At 46.3% G+C, this 22,350-nt stretch overlaps 8 protein-coding genes across 8 annotated transcripts; 4 read left to right on the top strand and 4 right to left on the bottom strand.

The window, feature by feature from the left end:
* Positions 1-1,857: 1,857 nt before the first annotated feature.
* On the top strand, positions 1,858-4,804 carry COCSADRAFT_189538 (uncharacterized protein; the record flags this gene model as incomplete). Its single annotated transcript, XM_007700689.1, has 8 exons — positions 1,858-1,974; positions 2,027-2,048; positions 2,133-2,229; positions 2,276-2,949; positions 3,084-3,148; positions 3,205-3,254; positions 3,364-4,160; positions 4,206-4,804. The coding sequence occupies 8 exons, from the start codon at positions 1,858-1,860 to the stop codon at positions 4,730-4,732; spliced, it is 2,349 nt and encodes a 782-aa protein (XP_007698879.1). The 3' UTR covers positions 4,733-4,804.
* A 1,530-nt stretch (positions 4,805-6,334) lies between these two features.
* COCSADRAFT_25433 (uncharacterized protein) lies at positions 6,335-6,778 on the bottom strand (the record flags this gene model as incomplete). The annotated part of the gene is made up of 1 exon (XM_007700080.1): positions 6,335-6,778. The coding sequence occupies one exon, from the start codon at positions 6,776-6,778 to the stop codon at positions 6,335-6,337; it is 444 nt and encodes a 147-aa protein (XP_007698270.1).
* Positions 6,779-8,759: 1,981 nt separating this feature from the next.
* On the top strand, positions 8,760-10,052 carry COCSADRAFT_355229 (uncharacterized protein; the record flags this gene model as incomplete). Its single annotated transcript, XM_007700688.1, has 3 exons — positions 8,760-8,951; positions 9,043-9,530; positions 9,596-10,052. 3 exons carry the CDS (start codon positions 8,760-8,762, stop codon positions 10,050-10,052), a joined length of 1,137 nt encoding a protein of 378 aa, XP_007698878.1.
* A 1,771-nt stretch (positions 10,053-11,823) lies between these two features.
* Positions 11,824-13,140, bottom strand: COCSADRAFT_180504 (uncharacterized protein). Its single transcript, XM_007700687.1, has 3 exons — positions 12,755-13,140; positions 12,623-12,706; positions 11,824-12,570 (listed from the first exon to the last, which is right to left on the bottom strand). The coding sequence occupies exons 1-3, from the start codon at positions 12,785-12,787 to the stop codon at positions 12,034-12,036; spliced, it is 654 nt and encodes a 217-aa protein (XP_007698877.1). The 5' UTR covers positions 12,788-13,140; the 3' UTR covers positions 11,824-12,033.
* A 1,155-nt stretch (positions 13,141-14,295) lies between these two features.
* Positions 14,296-15,222, top strand: COCSADRAFT_35822 (uncharacterized protein). Its single transcript, XM_007700216.1, has one exon. It carries the CDS (start codon positions 14,433-14,435, stop codon positions 14,835-14,837), a length of 405 nt encoding a protein of 134 aa, XP_007698406.1. The 5' UTR covers positions 14,296-14,432; the 3' UTR covers positions 14,838-15,222.
* A 2,350-nt stretch (positions 15,223-17,572) lies between these two features.
* Positions 17,573-18,129, bottom strand: COCSADRAFT_355226 (uncharacterized protein; the record flags this gene model as incomplete). The annotated part of the gene is made up of 3 exons (XM_007700686.1): positions 17,573-17,826; positions 17,875-18,040; positions 18,088-18,129. 3 exons carry the CDS (start codon positions 18,127-18,129, stop codon positions 17,573-17,575), a joined length of 462 nt encoding a protein of 153 aa, XP_007698876.1.
* Positions 18,130-19,246: 1,117 nt separating this feature from the next.
* On the bottom strand, positions 19,247-20,301 carry COCSADRAFT_35821 (uncharacterized protein; the record flags this gene model as incomplete). The annotated part of the gene is made up of 1 exon (XM_007700215.1): positions 19,247-20,301. A coding segment is annotated over exon 1 (703 nt), but the record flags the coding sequence as incomplete, so codon positions are not given.
* Positions 20,302-21,164: 863 nt separating this feature from the next.
* Positions 21,165-21,795, top strand: COCSADRAFT_86158 (uncharacterized protein; the record flags this gene model as incomplete). The annotated part of the gene is made up of 2 exons (XM_007700685.1): positions 21,165-21,344; positions 21,412-21,795. Coding segments are annotated over 2 exons (564 nt in total), but the record flags the coding sequence as incomplete, so codon positions are not given.
* Positions 21,796-22,350: the final 555 nt, after the last annotated feature.

Raw genomic sequence — 22,350 nt, 5'->3', positions numbered from 1 at the left:
CGTGAACTCTGGTGTATAAATACTTAGATCTATTATAGCCTCTTACATAGGACGATTATCTAGTTCCTTGAATTCACCTGATATAAGGTCGCCCGCGATGCTTGTTCCGACCTCATAGAGGACAGCACCTCCTCACACGTTTCTTCCATCGTTTTTTCTGCGAAACCAGTACCTGCAAGCCATTTCTCACTTCTGCCGTTCTCCACATAAGATGCACCTTTCACTTTATTTGTTGTATCTAACATGATAGGCTGGATGTCAACACCGGCCCAACAGTTCTAGACACTCTAGTGCCAACGGCACAGTTTACCGCATCGCTGTGCACCTAAGAAAGAACTTTCTGCATTATAGTCGATGTTTGGAGATATAGTATAATAGTGGCAAATCTATCTGCATAGTATATGCAGCCCATGCAGGCAGCTAGTTCCGTCCTAGGATATAACCTGGTAAGAGGCGCTTGCTTCGTACAGAATAGAGAGTTACTGAGCATATATGCGTTTAGCAGAGCAAGATGATTGTATATGTAGCACAGAATCCTTCTCTAAAATCGTTATAATTGGTACGGGCATCTATTCCTTAACCAACGTCCATCCCTGTGCAACGAAAAACCTAATGGGCCGAAAATAGCTAATAAGATACAGCGCTATGTTTATAGAACCTGTTATCCTTGCAGTCTTATTTTCTTGTTCTTGGCCCGCCGGGTGTCCCGCGACGCAAGGACGTGAGACTCATGTTAACGAGGAAGGGTGCGCAGCGATGTAAGTCGTGCAGACGTAAAGATACTATCTAATTACGCACACTGTGCGCACTATTCCGCAGACATTTAATGAAAAGTTAATTACTTTATCGTAAAAGTTCCACAAGTCTAAGCTAAGAGCCCTTTAATAGCAAATTTAATAATAAGTAAGTCACTTTGTAAAGGAATCAGTAATGGGAATACAAGGCGCGGCTGTCTGCAATGCGCGTGTACACGACTGGACCAACAGCTGCCTGCAAAGTCGGGAACAAGAGCTGCCTAGGGCTGAGTACCTTGAGCTGCAGTTCCTAGCTACAGTGCGCAGTGTGGCACGCAGACATCTTAGCATGCTACTGTATGCCAGGTGCTATAAAAAGCGCACGTCTAGCGTTTTAACGAAATTGCCATCGACGCGGAGGAACTATTAGGATGTAAATATGTTAACTGCCCTAAATCAATATTATATATAAGGCTGCGATCTTAGTTTTTGCTACCTTTGCTTCCTTTCTAGCTCACTAAGCTTTTTGCAGATCTATACTACCGCCAAAAAAACAGGGGGCTTTAGAGGAAAGTTAGGAGACAGCCTTAACAGAACGAGCGACAACACAGTTAACAACGCGCTTTCCAGCATCGGAGGCCGATATGCTAGGAGAGCAGCAGCTACAGAATCGATACGCGTTGACCTTGAATCTACGCAGCAACGCTGACCTGACGCCGAAGGTCCGGAAGGAAAGTGTTTCGTTATACTAGGTATCTCGTTACTTAGGGACGCACCTTAGATTGGGAGCAGTGCTAAGCAGGTTTGAAGTCCCCCAGCGATTGGCTCGCGATAACATACACATTGAGTGCGGCAGACGTTGCGGGATTATTGGTTGGACGTTTATCTGGGTGGATCAAGCTTTGCCACTTTCACCATCATTGGCTACGTCATCCTTTCGTAAGAACTCGTCAAAAGAAGCTGTGAGCGCTGCACCCTCCAGTCTGCTGGCTACAATTGTAGACTGCATGATATCATCGTCACAACCCCGTTTCTCACTTGCGCCCCGGTGTCTTCTCCTATTCGACGATTACGCGAGCTCCGCCCAGCCGACTCGAGACAGCTCTAAAGGTGCTTGCCATCAATGGAGAGCAGCAGCAGCTTTGGCGCCAAAGTAGCCATCCCTCGGTTCAAGCGGCCCGACCAACAGACTGTTCTTCCGAGGCCTCCCCGTATTCGTCCTGAGAAAGTGGATAAGGCAGTAAGTACCGTACTTCCACGAATCAGCACCGTGACGCTGATTAAATCTGTAGTGCAGTAGATGCCAGAAGCGCAGTACGTATGATACTAAATTTCGTCCTTGCGACTACGCTTACTAATTACTTCGTGTGGACGTATTATGCAAGCTAACATGTGCAGAAATAAAATGCTCTGGCACTAGACCGCGCTGCATCAGCTGCACGAAGTATGACGAGGATTGCATCTATCGTCTGTCACGTCGGGACCGGCTAAGAGAGTGAGTTGACTTGAGTATTTCTTAAGTGCGTTTCTGACTTGAACAGGGCCATTCACAAAATTGAAACTCTCTCTACACTGCTCGAGGACATCCGTGGCGCCCTCGATGACGAGCATACAAAGAGGATTGATGACGCACTCAAAGAGTTTGAGAATGACACACTTCCACTATCGCCATCCGTACGCGCCAAGCCATGGAAGAAACAATTGAAGATGTCATCGTCTGATGAAACAAATTGCGACAGGCAGGCGTTTGACGAGGCTCATGTCTTATCCGTAGTGGGCTCTAATGAGGATCTCGATTTCCTAGAAGAAGAACTGGGAGACCTCGGATCAATTGAGACGGGCTATATGGGTCGCAGCTCTCAGATCCAATGGATGCAGACTTTGGAACGAAAGCTGGATCAGTCTGGAGGCGGGCCGTTCGACATGCCGTATGCGGCACCTAGAGATAACAAGGGAGCTTCCTCTAAACGCCCTGATGCACCTTATGAACATCAAAAGCAGTCAGCAAGTATTGGACCTCTTTCGAGTTACTACTTCTATCTTGATAACACTGACATCAATATCGACATCGACGATCTAGATGTTCTTCCACCTGTCGAGATAGCCATAAAACTGTTCGAGTCCTATCAGATAGCGGTCCATGATCCGTTCCGGATCCTTGACAGCTCATTCGAGGAGCAATTACAAATGTACTATCGGGTTTCCCAACCCAGCGGTACGATGAACGTCTGCGTAAAGTGGAAAGCCATCCTTAACCTTGTTTTCGCCATCGGAGCGCGCTTCTCGCACCTTGTTGGCGGCACCGGAGAGCCGATGTCCGCGACCATCACGTATATATGTCGAGAGCAGTACACTTCCTAAGGTTGAATCAAACTACGACACTCATTTGCGCTCCTGACATATCACTCATACAAGTAAGTGTTTCGGTCTATTATAACCCAGGAGCCAATCTTCGACTAACAGCATACAGGCGACTGGGCTTCTCTCTTTCTACTATCTGATTATGGGTTATTTTAGTAGGTATGTACAGTTTGTATAGCGCATGTCGCCAAAACGAGCTTTGCTTTAAAGGACGCTCTCTAGCGTCAGTACGATATATTGCGCATTTCCACTAACATGTATCGGAAAGGGCTTGGTGTGTAATCGGCATGTCCATTCGATATGCGCAGGCAGCTGGTCTCCATATTAGAAATGAGGATCCCTCTGTTGCGACGAGCAGAAAGAATGCATTGGCAGAACTCTGGTGGACCCTCCATTCAATTGAATGTTTCCTCACTTCCATAACGGGACAACCACGTTTCATAGCAAGAAAGGACTGTACAGTCCCTCTTCCGACAACCATAAGGGAGAGGTGTGGCCCGAAGAGCAGTTCAACGCCAGAAGACTTTATGTTTCGATCGAATCCCATACCGCCCGCACTATCGTCGGCCCAGAGTCAGGTCCGGCAATCTTTCAACTTTATAGAAACGGTCCCAAACCCAGACTCATTCCTAAATGCTTACGTGGAACTTGATCTTATTCTGCACAAAACACTATCTAACCTCTATTCTGCACGACCCGTTATTCAATCATGGAAGCGTATGCAGAAAGAGATATCCTCGTTAACCGCAGAACTGAACGAATGGGCTCTGCAAGCACTTCTGTATGGTTCATTCAGTGCAGCATCAATCGCGGAGCCTGGCCTAGGACGGGAGCAATCAGTGCTCCATTTCTATTACTTGAGTGTTAAGATCTGCATTACTCGACCTTGCCTGTGCAGACGGGACCTACGCCCAAAAGATCAAAGCGAAGAGTCAGCCGAGTTTGACCGGAGGACAGCCGAAGCCTGCGTTCAGGCCGCTCTAGATTTGGCATTGTTCCTGCCTGAACCCTTTAGTCCCCGATGGATCTACGAGAAAGGACCGTGGTGGTCGATTGTACACATCAGTAAGTCTTAATTTTGCACTAAAAACGGCCGACTAACTTTTGTAGTTATGCAGGCTATAACGGTGCTCCTCCCCGAATTGGCGCAGGGAGCGATTCATTGGCCAACAGATCCGTCGAACATCGCCACATGTGTGGAGAAACTCACTCGATGGCTGAATGCCATGAAGTCCAATGATGTCGTTAGTGAACGTGCATACAACATCGTACGCAAGATGCTAGGCAAACATGAACAATTTAGGGAAGATGTCGCGACTGGTCAATGGGCAACGGAGATGGGGGAACAACCCTACAACGAGCCAGTGGCCGCATCCTATATGGCTTCTCAACCGTATAACAACCTAGATCTCCAGTATCTGCAAAAAACCACCTGCCTCGACACTTGTTTCAACGATGATTATTACTCTCAAGCTAACAGCGAGAAATTTGATCTCAGCTCCCAGGCATGGCCTCTCAACAAGCCCCCTGCAGACTTTCTGCTCGGCCAGGCACAGTTACCGTTGTTTTTTGGGGATCATTCCATGGCAAACTTCGATCAAGGGACAGACTCCTACTGCTTGGACAATTATACCTAACACGGACATTAGTCCCCACAATAGGATCGCGGCCAACGTGTGTAGTGGTGTCGGCGAAAGGCAAGCTAGGCAGCTAATCTTTTAAAAAATATGAAATAGTGGAATATAAAAGTTATGGAGAGAATTTATCATTTCGTATGAAGTCTTCTTTCCCCCTGAATAGCATAGTCAACCTAGAAACATATGGATATATAAGTGCTATGCTGAGAATGCCATATACTCAACGGCTGAATGATTTTAGCTAAAAAAGCTTGTCTCAATTCCTGCCATTCTTGACAAAGCATTATAGCCAGGGTTTCAAGTGGTGACAAAAGATCGCAGAAAGACTTTCATCTTCGCCACACACATGTGATACGTAATGATAATAAGGACTAGTTACTTAGTTAATTAGGGCAAGAATGTTGCTCCGGGCGTGCCGAGATATAGGATAGCATGTAACGTTCCTCCCTGAGTGCTGGAATACCCCCTGTGCTGGGACAAACGACGGGTACTTCGGCTTTCAGTACTTCGACTTTCAGCACACCCTGACTATCGTTGTAAGTTTGTATTAGCGACATACTAGAGCTATTTTTGAGCTTAACTTTATATTCCTAACTAAAAATTACATCGTTATTGCTCCCCTTTTTGTGTTAGTTACGGTAGACCTTTGTTTAGTGCATGATAGCGTCGCTTTACTACAACGATTTACAGAAGTTTGTACCGTCTAGAAAATTCTAGAAGATCGTGGTTATGTCCTAGGGACTTTGCGGTAACGTTTTGAGCCATATTAAGCCTCGTAGCGCCTGCAACGCCTATGTTCATGCAAGATCGTACTTAGTCATAATCTGCACTTCGGATTGCGCTAAGCGGCTCTGCACATCTTATATAAGGCTGCTGAGATTTGTCCCCAACGCCAGCCAAATCTTTACTAGCACCAAATAGATTACAGTATTCTATTTTCCTAGACATAGGTACGTGTGAAGGGAAGCTGCACTCAGATTATCTATATTGCTAGACTTATCATCTAATCAAACTGCCGCTTCTTACTTAGGCCAAGGCTTTTCCAGGCTTTGGAAGCCGCCATTTCTACAGCAAGCTTAGGCCGCGGCGTAGGTACATCTTCACGCTCAACAAGTGCATTCTAAGTGTTAACCTATGCGAATCTCTCAGCATAGAAAGCTCTCATGTCTCCAAAATGACAGTTCTAAGCTATTAGTCGGTGTGCAGGAAGTGGAGAGTCCTTGCATGGCGAGAGCCGTGTTCCGCGACTCCACCAGCTCTGTAGGATCCTCTTCCTGCCCTGTTTCTGCTACAAAGTTTGTAGCCGATATTATTCCATTGCACTGATATATAATAGGTTGAGATTATTGGCCCTTAATGTTAATTAGAAACTCTAGTGTCAGAGGTCGTCAGACAGGCGATAGAGCCATAGTCACTGACACAGCGACAGCTACAGGAGGGAATTAACGAGAAGATTTGAGAGAAGTTAAAGGATCAGGTGCTGGAATTGAAACAAATATGCAGGTAGTTATAGGGACTGTACCTGGTGCAGATGTAGGAAGCGAAACAGTGACTGAAGTGCTGACTTGCTGCAAAGCTTCGGTCAGTGTTTGGCCCTAGTATTTATGGTACATAAGGCTGATAGCGAAGGGTAGAAGATAACACATGTCTTTCAAAAGCTGAGAGGTCTAGGCGAGTGGATGCTTCGTTTCCCCTTGGTGCACCCCTTGTTTGAGCTATAAGGGGCTCCAGAACAGACTGGTACGGCCTGGGGGATAAGAACACCGAAGGTCCCTGCTCGCGTTGATAGCGCCAGTGATCATCGTAGCAATTGCTCAATCTCGGTGTGGATCTTGCAGTAATCGCTTCTTGCAGCGTATGGTGACACGGAAAACCATTGGCTTTCTCGAAGAGGCCTGAACAAGGATGCCTACTACGGCGCTGCCTCCGCTCCTTCTGGCGTAGCAAGTCTGGTTGCCTGATGCACTCGGTGGCTGGCGGCGTAAGTTTGAGGCATAGTCCATGGATGGTTGCATGTAATTCAGTCGTCATGAGCTTTTTAGCCATTGGATATACACTGCTTACATGAGGGATGAGAGTGCACGGCTGGTCCGGAAAGCTGGGCCCGTCTCTCGGGCTGGTGGCTAATGTAGGGATTAGAAACAGGGATAGATCCTCGCATGGTCGTGCGTAACGCGCTAGTTTTTATTGTCTATAGATCATCGTTCACAGTGCTTTGTTAACGTCTTTTTTGGAGTTCTTTGGCCTAGTGATATGAAATAACGTTTCTCACAAACAACCAGCTGTCGAGATTTCAATCAAACATGCAGCCATGGATCACAATAAGAAACTACTCTACAATAAAGAATATCAAACGACAACCTATATGCTATCCTTGCAGAGGGATTCTAGATCCTGCAAACCAAACATAATCTGCATACCCGCTCCACTCCATTCCAGTACTAGTTAGTCCGCTTGGCCTTAAACTCCGCTAGCCAACCAACATCTTATAATTCCGAATTACAAAACTAATCTCGCTTACATCCATATCCAAGCCCTTGGGTCAGCGTTACGTGGTTCGATACTGCCGCCCGTTCCCAATTCTGTAAAACATACATCAGAGATTTGCAATATGATTGGATCTGTACGTTGTGCCGATATAGCACCTATTTTCCACAGTCTGAGACGCTGAATTACCCAAGTAGGAAGTATGCAGAGACATCACATTGGATTTGTTAAGTAAGCCGGCTCGACTTGAGGGGTTGCTCTACCCGGGACGATGTGAGTGGCTCGGAAGTGAATTCGCTGCTTTCTACGACGGAGCACAAGATTACTTAGTTGAGAAATAGAAGGGGGTCTTGATTGTGATAATATTACTAGTTTGCATGTAGAGCTGAATTATAATGTTTTTAAGGTTTTGGGATCCGCGCCAATAGCAAGTAGTAGTTAAGAGGTTCGGTGTTAGATTGAGCACTCGCTGACAGAAGATGTGATTTGAGTTTCATCTACCGTGACAGAACTTCAGTGTACTATACTTATGACGCCGGACGCGTTAGCAACGCTCAATAAGAGAGATTACGCGCTTTTAGAGAATTGTAGAATCCCCAGTTGATTCCCTCCGTGCCAAGTTCTCGTTGGCATGCTCATCTAGAAAGCAGTCATTTCAGCTATCTCCCCTTCATCTCCGAGCACCCGAGGATCCTTTCTCTATCCGTCTCCGTTCCGATCCTTATGTTATGCTCTAGTTACGCTCAACCAATTATAGCACATTCCGAGAAACTACATCGCGACACGAACTTCCTAAAAGAGACAACCACAAGGGTCACGGTTTCTGACATTAGTCCTAGAACATGACCTCGATACGAAAAAAGCTTTGACCTAAGGTACTGTCCTCGAGTTACTAAGAAGCGTAATTCGTCCTCGGCAAATTCTCCTCCGCGGCATTATACTATGAGTAACGTCCCCCGCTGTGTGGCGAAAACCCCGGTGGGCCGAAAACAGCTAATGAGACGTGGCGTCAGCTCAAAACACGTGCTATCCTTGCACACTTGTTAGTTACTTCCGACTCACTAAGTTTTTCGCCGTACAGGGAGGGACGTTAAGATAACAATGGGCGAACATAAATTCACATAGACTCTTACAGATTAGACTATTAGTAGAACATTCGTGGACAATCCTTGGCGAAGTATGGAGGTCCATATTCCACATAGGTAACAGGCATATTGATACATTCCGCTGCTCCACATCAACCCGGGTCTCGATATTGTGGAGAGATACTATGGAGATATGTTCTTACTCCGCGGAGGCTGACTGACGTGTATTACTGGAAAGGGTGACAACCTAGTCGACAGTGGCAAGAAGCCTGGATGGGTATGGATTGCCGATCTTTCCGGCATTACCCAAGATGGCAGGCGTCTTTTCAATCGTTATCTTGACATATTCGTAACTCAGATTTACTGTTAGTCTTTTCCTCTATACTTTGATACAGTTACTATTGTTAGTCTTTCATATAATCTCAACAGCCTTCTAAGGAGATTGGGCGATTACAATGTCATATCAGGTTCCTAGCACGATATCTTCTCGTGGATACTTAGAAGGCAAATCCTCGCTCGTTCTCGATCCATCCGAAATTCTCGCACCGGCTGTTTCTGGCTCTCTTGTATGGCAGGGAGATGAGCTCAGTCCAACTGAGTACGTAGTCAAGCTTGATGATAGCCATGTCCTGGATATTAGAGCAGCTGTAGTTGCATTCAAGCTTGAGTACCCGACTTCGCAGTTTAATACGGCAAATTCTAATTCCCATTCCAGTCACTGGACTTCCGCGCGCAAAGATAAGCACGAACACCTTCGCTCTTAGCAACCCAGACTTGGTGAATATGTTCTCATCTGTCAGTAGAGAGCTCCATCACGGTAAAGGTGTAACTGTTCTGCGAGGTCTGGATTCTGCACATTTTAACGATGAAGAGGCCGTTATCGCTTTCGCGGGTATCTGTTCGTACATCTGCCAGGAAAGAGCAACTGACTCTTACGCCAACCAGACGCTAAGTCACATTATTGACGCTACCAAAAGGCAGATCCCCGAAGGTTGCAAAGGTATCGGTCTAGCTGGCTCCAAGGTGACCTCAGCCATGGACTTCCACAGTGATCGCTTTTCAGGCGACGTAATTGCTCTCCATGTGCGCAATGATGGCGGCTCTGGTACTGGAGGCGAACAGTTTGTCGCAAGCTTTCCAAAGATCTACAACGAACTCCTAAAAAGTGACCCTGGTGTTCTAGAAACAATGGCAGAGCCAGATTGGCCTTTCGAGCTGAAAAAGAAGTAAGCTCTATTCTTCTGTACCAGCAATAGTTATACGAAGATGAACTTCTACTGACAAGACTTAGGGATGGAGCACCCTATCTCGAGTTGGGTTCTACTCTCTTCTTCTCGAAAGGTAAACCCATATGCCAGCTCGCAAAGGCTCCACTTCTTGGTACAAGCAATATCCCACGCGACCCCTCTATGCCGCAGGTCACGAAGAAACAATTGCATGCAGTGCACGTTGTCGAAGAGCTAGCCAGGCAATTCTGCACAAAAGTCGACCGTCAACAAGGAGACATTCAACTATTCCATAATTTGAGCATTGTGCATGCTCGTGCGGAATACCATGGTGCTGGCGACGGTGCTAGTGCCCGTCATCTGTTGCGCATGTTCCTTCGCGACTCTAAAAACGCTTGGGATAAGCCGGCCAGATGTCGTTGGAACTTCGATGATCCATTCACGCCTAATAGGCCACAGAGTCTCCCTGTCTTCGATACAGACCCTTGGCGTGCTATCAGTGGCCGTGAGAGTCACGGCTAGACGTTATCGTAGTTGAAGTTCTAGGAATGGCTGTGATTCTGAAACGGACCTTGGTATTATTATATTCAAACATGGTAGGATTGACGACGCGTTGGAAGGTGTGACAAGGGGAACGATTGCTATGTTGCATATCAGCTACATAACTATAGCTTAAGGCTATTATCCCAATAATTTCCCTTTTGGCTTGTTGTTACATTTGTTGTGTTATGAAGTGTCTGGCGTCTCGTCACGCAGAGTGTCCCGCCACAAAGGGACGGACGTTACTTATGACTGGGAAAAGAAAAGGCGTTAAGCAAGCAATTAAGAGCTGTTCTGCAGTAGTCTAGAATCGCAGAGCCTAATTACATAAACATGTGGCCTACTTATATAACTGATTCCAAGACTGCGGTATCTAAAGTTGCTAGCAATCAAGCTGACCGGCACATTGATTCATGAACGAGCCAGTAAAGGAGTCGTACACAGTTTCACGAACCAGTGAATGCACGTAGCGTGCTTAAATAGGAATTGGGCCGATCAGCTCGAGACTTCTATTTACCTTTCATTACTGCCTACGCCCTTAGTTTACTTTGATTTAGTCTAGATCACTGAGTCTTTACAACACAAGCATGTAGCCCCATTTCTTTCTCGTGCTAAGTTGCAAGCTCTAGTCGCTGATTCGGTGGAATTTTTGGCCGCCTCCCTCAAGTACCTTGGGGACGTAGATTTACACCAATACCATTTTTCAGAAGCACGCTGCAGGGTTGGGAGATCATTCCATCTAAATTAAAAAGGGTTGAGCTGTACGTCCCTATCATATACCATACTAAGGCAGGTGAGCTAGTGTTAGCGGGTCTGCGCGATTGTCGGGCGATGCTGGTGGAAAAGAGTTATGGGTGATTGACGAAGGTTGGGTATATATTGTGGCACGATACGTGATCGAGCTCAAAAGATCAGGAGGCAACCCGCAATCAAGTAGATATAATAAAGCTAAAATTCAATCGCCGCAATAGAATTGAGTGAAGAAGGTGCCTGTATACGTACGAAAGAAAATCGCAATATATACTACGAGTTAGTCACGTGATACTACATCACAATATAGAACTAATTCTACTTAAAGATATACTTAGGGTGAGTAGTGGAGTTTAACTATAAAAATTATTATATTACGTGTGACGTGATTTTCCTGAGAGCAGGTTTAAATACAGCATTATTGGCCAGTGGACAACTACGTGGCTCGACATGGTAATCAAGACTTATAGAACTCTTGTTTAATTCCTAGAGCGATAGACCTACCCGTTATTCAGATACCAAATTTTTGGCCGCTTTCAGCCCCTAAATATAGTCTAATTGCTATTTCCCTACGAATTTTTAACAAACATCTTGCTGAGTTAAAACAAGGCCTTGAAATAGGTAGTTATAGAAATCTATTCTCAAATTTTTAGAGCTTATTATTAAACTGTTCTTGAGATAGTGAGGTACAATTTTGCCCATTTTCGGTGAGTTTTGGAGTGCGCCGCTGAGTGATGTGCGCCACTCGAATAACTAATCGGTCTACTGCCACATGCATATTAGCTCGAACACACACACTTGCCACTAGCGGCCTATTATACAGGCGCCCAGAAAACCGCCTGTGCTGCAAATGCTGTCATGATCGACGGCGCTGGCAGAGTACTAAGCACCCTACAAAGCCTGCATTGGACGGGCAGTGGAGCGAGCGCGCATAAACGTCGACGGGCGCGTAATTACGACGGATCAATCAGTCGTTAAAGGCAAGCAGAAAGTTCACATGCATACAATGATGATGATTTATTCAGCTGCTAGACAGCACTTTCCGTTCACAACGTAGAATGTAAAGAAATGCCGGCGTATCATATCGGGCATCGCCTAAGGAATACAACTCATTCCACAATTTTGTTCATATATCCAAGTTAAGGAAATAAAAAATTCGATATGTTCAAAGGTCCATAAGGAAATTCATTACCGAATATGCTCTCCACTTGCCCTAGTCCTGCTTGTCAAAATTTCTTAATCGCTCGTTCTCCACGTGGTACATATCTCGCTCCCGCGTGACATTCTTAATATAGTCAATCGCACTGGCGATGACCATTGCTTTACTAGGCTTGGACTGGCCCAGGACTCCACACTCGTCCCTCTGAGGCAGGGTCGGAACTGAGCGCCTGAGCCTCTCAAGTTCAGCGTTGATGCCTTCGCGGTACTTGCGCTCCACCTGGCTATGTGGTAGGCAGCTTGTGCGGTGGCACTTTGATGAAGTTGAGGTACCTAAGTTGCTGCGGTCAAGTCGCGGCTGACCGCGCTTGCGCTGCGGGCGCTTCGGCATTGGTTCCTCGTCAAGTTCGGGGCCGTCACCGGTGGACTCGCGCTTCGGGCTCAGGCGCGGAGACGGCTCTAGGGAACTTGGTGCCTGAAACTGCTGCGGGTCGTCGCTGCGGAGGGAGGGTGTCCACGGGTGCTGCGACAGCGAAGAGACGCCTGTATAAATGGGGTCGTAGATTGGCTCGAAAGTGAAGCTTAATGGAAACTGCTCGAGTCAGCTAACACACAACGTACTGGCAAATATAGCGCGAAAATACCTCAAGTTGGTGATCAAGCAGATCCTCCCTTGCTGGGAGCTTTCCGTATCGGCGAAGCAAACGAACATCTTGCTCGGTAAGAGGCTTCCGTAGCGTGAGCATCTACGCATAAGGCAGTGAGAGCAGACATACCTTAGAGCCGTCCTGATCCTCAGGACGGTTCATTCTGAGAGTGCTGGGGATGATGGAATATGGTAATATTAGGGAATATGGTAGGGTTAGGAAGGGCAGGAATAGCGTGGCCGAAGAACATTAAAGGTGTTATGCAAATCAGAGTAATAGACGTTCTCCCTATTCGCTAAATAGAGCTCGAGCATAGCTCGTGGTTGCCTAGCCGGCAAAACCGTCACGCGTTATACTAGTATGGTGTTTTAGCATCCACCTTCTAGCGTACGTTACTCCACAAATGTATCTAGAAACCGCTAACAGTCTATAGTATACAGACTATTACCTTTAGGTATCGTTGTATGCTTAGAGATTGGTGTTAAATACTGCTGTAGGATTGAGAGCTACTCCTGAGCGCAAAGCGGTAGTATGGTACTTTAAAGAGCTACGGCAAGTGAGCAAGCTCCAAGCAAGTGTCATAGGTGCACTACGTCACTATGCGGTCAGCTGGTGTCATTATGGCTCACATGTTCTAGAGCTGCCACCCTTCGTCATCGTCCCTCCGCGCGTCCTGGATCCCGATGACTAGATTTTACCAGAATCGGATCAGCCAAAAGCTCTCTATACTGCGGGTTGCGCTAGATTGGCATGATGTGCGCCTAGCTAGCAAAAGCTGGCTATTTATCTTCTTAATAGCTATAATCTTGTCGTACGATTAAGAAGGCTTGCAATTGAGGACAGCTAAACCAATTTAGTGACCCGTAAAATAAAACGAAGACTTCTAAATTTACGTGGGCTCGCTGATGAAAGAATAAGTAGGGGAAGGAGATCGTTTAGCTAGATGCGCTGCTGCTCGGAGTTTTCTAGACGTGTTTGTTCCTTTCCGCCGTAACTTCGTTCTGAAAATTACCCCCGAGCGCCGTTATCGTGCTGTCATACGTTGGATTTTCTTACCAAGGAGCTCTAGGATGCTAGGCCACACTATATAGAGCGCCATGTCATACATGTATATAATACGCTGGAGAAGGCTTGTTCTCGTTCTGTGATCGCGCTAAGAACAGGGTTCGAACTCTAGCGCGAAGCTCAAATGGATCGCGAATTTGCAACCCGTGTAAGAGGGTGTAGTGAAGAAGCTCTCTTCCTGCAACACTCAGCCGTATTCTATAGGCGTCAGCTCTAGTTAAACGGTACTATCTGCCCCACCATGCCGCTAGATTGCAGTTAATTTTGGTGGCGAGAGACCTACTCTGAAGGCATTACCCACTCCTTTCTACTCTTTGGCAGTTGTTGGGATAACCTGCTAGCATTAGTCGACTCGTATATCGTTACTGTTCCCTAATTAAAATTTGTTTTAACCTAGACGGCTAAATCATTGCGAAGGAAAAATACAGCCTAGTTCCTTCGTTGAGTCTGTTGGGACCTGATGCTGGCCATGTTCATGCGCCTTCTGGGTGCTCTGCATCGACAACTCCTAGTCCGAACTAGTCAAGAGCGTGCTATAGAGTGCAGAAAATCAATCCATATGTATGGGCCTAAAGCCCCAACATCTTTCATGCATAGAGCACAACTGCAACCGTAGGTAGAGTACAAAACCGTTGTGTCTCTCTCCACCAAGGCTATACGATGGATATTGCTGACAACATCGCCCGGTGCCCTTACCTCCATAACACTAAGAGCACGCTAGTGCATATAACGCGCCAATCCCATGTCCGCAAATAAGGACCCTCTCCAACCCCGCCTTAGGCAACTGGCTGCGAAATTTGACTCCTGCCTGCACAACGCGCAGCTATCGGACATTGAACTACTTGAGCTCTATCACTCCATCAATATTCATGATAAAATAGCAAAGGAGGCCGCAATGCCAGAGCCCAACTTACGTCACCTAGTCGTACTCTGCAACATGAACGATGCGATTACCCTCGGACAATACCAGCTTTACCAGAAACGTGCACGTGCTCACGATGTTACGATGTACAGCGCATCACTGCTGCAGGCGTCGTCAGACTATGAGAAAGAGTGCCTGAAGGCTTCAGACAGGTTCTCCATCGCGTCAAGACAGTGCGATAAGTCCCTGCAATCTCGGATTCACAACATCCACCTCAACTTTTAAGCCAATGACAAAGTTGCCCACCAGACTAGGTCCTTGGAATCGGAATACATCCGACTATCGAAGTACTAAACAGCCAGGCGACCTTTGGCGGGGTGGTGCAGTACGACTCGGGCAAGGCGATGCTAAGCGGGTTCGAGCAGACGGGGTCGCTAAACTCTCTGCCACAGATGCTGTTCGCTATAGTGGTTGGTAAACAGCTCGTAGCTACCGCAGGTATTTCGGTGGTACGCGGCGTCGTCACCAGCTGCAGGAAGGACAGTCGATCCGCTCCTGCCAAAGGGCTGCGCCGCAGGCGATAGCTTGTAGATATAGCTAAAGAGAAGAGCGCTGTGTATAGATCTAAATAACATACTCTTACTAAGCATAGCCACCATCACAGCTCCACTAATACTCATTTTCACAAATATAAATAATCTAAAACTCCTCACGAACCTCACAGGTTGAACTAAAGCACCTTACTAAGGTTTTAGAGATTATAGTGCCTATATAAGAAGTCGCTAGTTGTTTAACCGTACGGCAGCTATATGACTAAAATACACAGAGCTTTTGTCACGATACTCTAGACAGTAGAGGCCAGCCCTCGGGGACCCGTTGGAGACTACTCGGGCCGGAGGCGCGACAGCCACAGAGATAGAGTATATAGCCCTACCAGAACCCTTGGGTATCCCCCCAAGGATTCGTCTTAATCTACTCATTGATATATATTGTGCCTATCTGCGAAACACCTCACAGCTTTTCCATCTTCGGACAGGCTTAGAACGACAGTATTTCGCCAGTAACACTTAGTTAAACAAACTTGCTAAAGCGCAGGCTTCAATTTCTAGGCCCGCCGTGCTTCATCTTAGCTTGCATACTTCCTATCATATCGTATTCCCTTTTAATAAGTTGACTAGAGCTCGGCTACTGCTTAATCTAGGAATCGGTGCTAGTGGACTCGAAAAGCATAAGGACGTGGTGGTACCTGATTAGGCCTCTTGTTTAGTTAACGGAGAGAATAGCGGGTTCTAGAGCTTAAGGGCGTTGTAATCGTATATATCTACTTACAAGGCGGGTGTTGCTATACGTTAAACCACGTCTCAGGTTAGCTAAACCAACAAGCGCTATAGCCCTAAGGGTCTTAGCACTGCTCCTAATCCTAAGTCGAATTAGCGATGTTCTAAGTACTTACAGAAGCTAGCGGCGCGGCCGTTCGGTATATCGCATGCTGCGAACTATCACGTAAGTAGTACAGGGCTACTAAACACGAGTCAGCTGTAGCTATACTTTAGCGCAGCTAGAATACAGCTAGGCCGTTTCTGTATAGCAAGGCTGTCAGTCACTGCTTAGCTGTGCGATTCGATTAAGCAACAAATCACTACTACAGCGCAACCAGCTTGTTAGAGGCAGCAAGCTGCTCGGCATGCGATCTTAATATAGTATTCTATAGGTTGACTAGCTTTTAGGCAGATACATAGAAGTTAGAGAAGGCCTAAGGCAGTCCAAGGTGGTAGAGATTAGCAGCCAAGTAGCGACTTATGGTATTATAAGGTAAGCAAGAAAGCTGCGACAAAGAAATCGGGCCTATAGAGAGATAAGGGGTCGAGGTGTCTATTCCGAGAGTATCTGAGCTATGTGATGGGTATTGACGTTGTCAAGGGAGAGAGTGCTGTTGGTGTTCCGCTACGGCTGTTGTTCCGTTATGAGTGGATGGACGTTAGCCATATCATTAACCCCATATCTCCATTTTCTACTGGATCAGTTTATTGATGTATCTGTAGAATTATTAATTATCATTGTTGTCTTGTCGATTCCACAGAAATCACCACTTTGATCTTGTTCAACTCTTCTCCCTATCAACCTAATTAGAATGAGCATCTTTCTAGAGAAAAGGTGGTTATTAGAAGCAAATCTGTAAACATCATGAAACCCACAACCGCCCAACTTGCAAGGAAAAGAGAAAGGAACCGTGAGAGTCAGTGAAGGTCGCGCCAGAGGGTCAAAGACCAGATTGATGCTCTTGAACGACAGGTTCGGAATCAAGTGTTCAAACATAGACTGCCTCATTAACAGCTCTAGAACACAGAGCTTGAGCTAGACAATAGATCGCTGCAGAGGCGGCTACTACATGCATTAACAGTTATAGAAGTGTTCGAAAAGGGTGCGAGTCTGCACCAAAACTCTTTCTTTAAGTAGCAAGTGTATATCTAACCTATATAGCTCTATGTCGATCCAAAGGAAAAGCAGAGGCCTTAATCGATACCAACTTCCTTACGCCATGTACTTCAAGTAAGGCATCAACATCTAATCACGATCTATCGACTCCAACGTCCTATTCGAACCACAGCTCATCAAACATATGTGACTTGCCACCCTTGACTTACAGGTATGGTTCATTCCATCTAATTGACGGTCCTAATGTAGGTAGCATGTACGAAAGGAAAGCTGAGCTCGAAAACAGCTGGGAGTACAGCTCCCTACACTTATCACCGGATATAAATGAGACAGCGGGTATCCCATTTGAAGATTTGGAGATGATATCATTTCCAGCGCGGCAATTTGACGAAGGTAGTCTAACTTAGTAGCGTAGTGTTCATAATGCACTTAGCAAAAGCACAAAGCCAGTGGTGTCGTCGTCATCAGAGAGCTCGGTTATGTTTTCTCAGCGTTCCGTTGAGCCGTCCTAACAAGCAGCCGCAAGAAAATGTGAGGTAGGAACTGGTTGATAGATTCGTTCGAAGAACCAATTATTACAGAGTTTAGAATTTTCTATGTGCTTTTTTCCTAGCGCGATGTGTATCGTGTTTAGCACCGTTGGTAATAGTACTATCTGCCCATCTAACGAGCTTGCCGCTCATATGCAACGCCTTATGAGTGTGTTGTTCGGGCGCTTCTTGGAAACGAGAGACCAAGTCCTCTACATTACTTAATATATGTTCTAGCTGCCCCTTTATATTTGCTAATTCGTCCAAGAAATCTACCACTTCAGTGTTGCTCTCCTCGGGCTTTCGCTCTATATAATTTTTAAGCGCTACTCGATTTGAAGGGAGGATAGACTTACTAGTGTTGGTGTGTGAGACTGCTTCTTTGGTCTTGCGCGAGGTGAATTTGCTAGGCTGCTCCTTGCTCTTCTTATCATCCAACTGCTTGCTTGCAGATGCTGGTTTTGCTAGATCTGAAGCTGGATAACTAGCATCATCTCTGACTGGTAGATAGTTTTGATATCCCTGAGATGATTAACAATAATCGTTGATCGTGCAGCATCTATGCATACTTGGTACAATGTATCGTCTGGAATAGTATCTTGAGAACTCATCACTCTCTTGGCTTCCCGAGAAGGCACAGATTGCAGGTTAGAAGAGGAGTAATTTTGTGAGAGGGATTGAAAGCTCACTATATACCACTCGTCTTAGCTAGACTAGTTAGGTCATTGGACGTGGTACGCAATGACATTTCAAATCCCTACAGGGGTTAATAGCCCTATACAGCGCGGCGCATATTAACTGCATATGGATCATTATAAACGCACACAGTTGGTAGGGCGAATAAAATGCAGAGTGAGCATCAGTGGCTTATTGGGACTTAGTGCCGAGGTGACGGGAACTGTCGGTTTCTTTTTGGAGCTAACCTATCTATCGTGATAGTACCATTTCGTGGATTTCCTGTAGTGAAAAAGTCATTTTCAGAATAGAGATTGTTATGCTATACATCACCAAGCAGTCGCTCCTAGATATGAACAGTTTGCTTGGCTTGCGAAAGCGCGGCAATAACAGCTTCTTCACCCGATCCAGCAGCTTCTGTGCCTCATTCCTAGACATAAAGTTAGGGAGATTATTGCATAGTTCGGGTTCAGGATACCGATATAGGTGATGGTGCCATTGTGAGAAGTTGCGGTTATTCGCCCGTTTTTGATAGCCTTCCGGGCTGCCTTGTTCAGTTGAGATGCCTGCTTCGATCTGAATTTGGATCTTGCTAGGTAGATGCATTAGTTAGCAGGAGCTTGGAAGCGGAAATGATCCTAAATCTGTCTCTGCTGCATCTTTCGTGTATTTAACACAGTCCCTTAATTCATCGTGTTCAGCCAGTCCTCCACTCTTCTTTAATCTTCTTGAATACCTCCCAATACTAAGCTTGGAATAATTTGCGTTGCGCGAGACCGATGTCATACTATACGTTGTCGATCGGAATCTATGGGGACGGAGAAGACCCGAACCACCGCTCCCATTGGGGTTTTCTGATTTTCCGTCAGGGAAACGAAGTTGGAAACCTCCTGCACGTACAGTTGATGTCTTTCGAAGGATTGATTTATCAGTTCGAAACTCGCAGCGGTCACCCACTAGAAAGCCAGACTTGTGAAGGAAGGGTACTTTTAGGTTATATCGAACCGACAAAGTATAATCAGGTTGTGGATATCATATCAAACGAACCAGCACCGCGGAACAATAAAGTGAGGACACCATTGCTGATTGGATATAATTCTAATTAATGCAGGATCGATGTCAAGACTGGACTCTAGATTGCGTGATTGCACTCGAAGCTGAGGAATTACTCCCTGCCGGTACCTCAGGTTGGATTGAAGGAATCGTCGGGAAGCCTTCTAAAGACGTTGCAGCAGCAGTGGGTGAGAGATGGACCGCAGCAAGAAGGTAGAATTGGGGTGACAAGGGAGATCTGGATTAGGTAAACCTCATAGTCCACTATATCGAACGAGCTCACGCTCGAGTTCTAATAGTAAGGCATAAGTGTCATCTGGTATCTTTGGGATTATCTGATCGATCATGGAAGACCACAAAGAATTACGAGCGCGCGACTTTGCTTCGAAGTATTCACGTTCGGGGATACTGAACCCTGAAACTCCCATATCCAGGATAGCAACCACATTGAGTTGGTCATCGACGAGTATGTTGTCTGGGGTGAGATCTCCATGGCAGAATACAGCGCATCCGTCCCCAAGACGCTGGATTCTTTCTATCAGTTGTGCATCATTGGCATCGAATCGTCCATAAGGCCGGGAATTTCGAAGTGCATCGATAAGCCCGTCACAGTATTCTGTACGCGACCTGAATGGGCCATATTCCCGGTCTGGCATGTTTGCAGCAGGCAAATGTTGAAAAAAGACATCTCGACATGGTTTGGAGCCCATAGACCCAAAAAAGTCACCACGTAGACCCATCCAGCTCTGAACGAATCCTGAAAGTTGTGCAGTCACTGTTTCCACCTGTGCCTCGTCAAAGGTATGCAGAACGTCATGTAGCGGTGTTCCAATAACCCTAGACATAAAAATGTTTCCAAAGCCATCTCTTTCGTAAGCGCCAAACACCTCTGGAACAGGCACATCGGTTGACGAGGCGACAAACCGCAAAGCTTCTGCCTCTGCGACCTTTACATTAGGCCCTCTTTTGAGTATGCGGTTAGAGTCTTGCAGGTGCCAGATCGACTTGTCAATCTTGTGCACAGCGATATTCTTAGCTTTCGTCATATCAACGACGGTAGTAAGGTCGGTGTCGAAAATGGTGGGCATATCAGGCTTTTCAGGAAAGTCACTGACAGGGCTATTGTTAGCCCAAAGAGAAACGTGGCAGAGACAAAGATAAGCTTACAATGGAGGAGGAGGAGGAGGAGGAGGAGGGAGTGGACGAATTGGGGCCATGACCAAGCTTGTTTGCAAGAGGCGAAGTTGGAACGTTATGGTGTTGCGGCAATCGAGCGACGCGCCACTCAAAGAAGGATGAATACCCAAGGGCGGGCGCGACGTGCCTAAGACGCAGAACAAGGATGACGCACAGGCCGCTTTAGGCGGCAGCGTGACGCTTAGGAGAGTGCACCCTACCCGATAGCGACTGCTCAAGCGCTGTTAGCAATAATTTATCTGCCTACGCTTCAGAGTCAGTAGGTCTGTGGCTGAGAAATGCGAAGACGCGAAATGACCATTACTCAATCCTGGGTATTGGTTAGGCTTGCGCTGACCTCTATCTCAACCGCTGCGAGGACCCGTTACAAGCCGAAGTATTACGCAAGGCTGATGAAGATGCAACTATGTTAGTAATTGGTCCGGCAATAACTCGTGCACGAGGCTATTGTAGCTGCTGTGCAGAACCTTGGCGGGCGGATCTCCTCCAGTCCCGCAGAGCTTGGCCATGTATCCAGTCAACTCTTTGCCTATGCTCATTCTCTGTCTAACATAGTTTAGTTATAATGACTGCTATCCGCACAGGCTATGCTAGAACTCGTACTTTTGCTAAGCCTTACTGTCACCGTTGCGACCGAACATTCGATACTGGTCGAGCAAGAGACCAGCACTACGATGCCTCAGCTCGTCACCACATTTGCGATGTCTGTTAGTTCGACGGCTCCTCCTATCATGAGTTGGTACAACACCACCGTAGCACGCTTCATAGGATTATATGCGACGGTTGTGACGATGGTGGGTGGTGGATACCGGACAGCCAAGCGTACAAGGAGCATTTGACGGACGATAACGTGTGTACGGTATACGAGCGTCACTTTGATAGCCTTAATAATCTGCGACATGTAGGTATTACCGTGTTCGAACGTTCTCTTCGTATCCTGCTTCAGTCGTCGCTCTAATAGTTAATAGCATAAGCTGGTGCACCTGGAGCCTTCCATCGAATGCTATGGTTGCACTCGATCCTTCACTACTTATTCTGGGATGATCATTCATCTAGAGTCTGGGACGTGTACGTCTGGCATTGATACTCTTGACTTAAACGAGTCAGCTGCAATGTGTTATCAATGGAAGAAGTTCCTGGACGAGGAATACCGTGACGACATCCTCAGCTGTTATGATTTCGAGGAAGAGTACTTCAGTGCGGTTTATCTATTCAGGTGTCCAGAATGCGACACTACGTTTTCAAAACTTTCAGGACTCTTCCAGCACGTGAGTAGTGGGTCTTGCGAACAGAAGCTAAACGGCGGGCCGATAGCCAAACTTGTGAAGTGGTTGTCAAACAGGCATGCCTAGTAAACAGGTTTATATATATATATTCCATTATAGTCCTGTATCAGCCGTTGGCTATGTAAGACTTTGGCCGTAGGCCGTTCTATCTAGTTTTTATTTACAATTTGGAGGTTTCTGCTATAAAGTGTAGCTAGGGTGCTTCGGCCTTTATCTAGCTAAGCTATTACTAGCTTTCTAGATGCCTGGTGCTAAAGAGCAGTTTGGTAATAGGGAGAGATGTAGGGCGGCTAAGCTGCCTTCCAGCGAGCTCTCTTAGGGGATAGGAAATAGTACTTAATAAAAGCAAACGTGTTTTTCTTTTTTTTCTTTTTTTTTTTCTTCTTTTTCTTTCTTTCTTGCTGTTTCTTTCTTGTTTTTGTTCCTTCTAGCCCTCCTGGCCTAGGTGCCACTTTCTTGTTCCTATCTTCGTGCTAGTAAATAAAAGCTAGAGTAGCTTCTATACCGCTCGTAGTATGGAGTAAGAGTGGGAGTTTAAGTACTTTTTGGTTTAGAGTCTTTTTAAGCTGGTTTCTTTCTGCGCTATAAAAGCCGCAGTATAGAAGTAGATGCTCTGCTGTT

The sequence above is a fragment of the Bipolaris sorokiniana genome (genome assembly GCF_000338995.1).
Source record: "Bipolaris sorokiniana ND90Pr unplaced genomic scaffold COCSAscaffold_5, whole genome shotgun sequence".
In the NCBI taxonomy this organism is placed as follows: domain Eukaryota; kingdom Fungi; phylum Ascomycota; class Dothideomycetes; order Pleosporales; family Pleosporaceae; genus Bipolaris; species Bipolaris sorokiniana.
The sequence above is the reverse complement of the archived record's forward strand: the minus strand, read 5'-3'. Positions and strand labels throughout refer to the sequence as shown.

What these genes read in the sequence shown, in the direction of transcription:
- COCSADRAFT_180504 (XM_007700687.1), bottom strand. Translation starts at nt 12,787, where the DNA reads ATGAACCGTCCTGAGGATCAGGACGGCTCTAAG. An exon ending in AGGATCAGGACGGCTCTAAG is followed by an intron (nt 12,707 to 12,754) that starts GTATGTCTGCTC and finishes ACGCTACGGAAG; the next exon opens with CCTCTTACCGAGCAAGATGT. An exon ending in TGCTTGATCACCAACTTGAG is followed by an intron (nt 12,571 to 12,622) that starts GTATTTTCGCGC and finishes TGACTCGAGCAG; the next exon opens with TTTCCATTAAGCTTCACTTT.
- COCSADRAFT_35822 (XM_007700216.1), top strand. Translation starts at nt 14,433, where the DNA reads ATGTCCGCAAATAAGGACCCTCTCCAACCCCGCCTTAGGCAACTGGCT.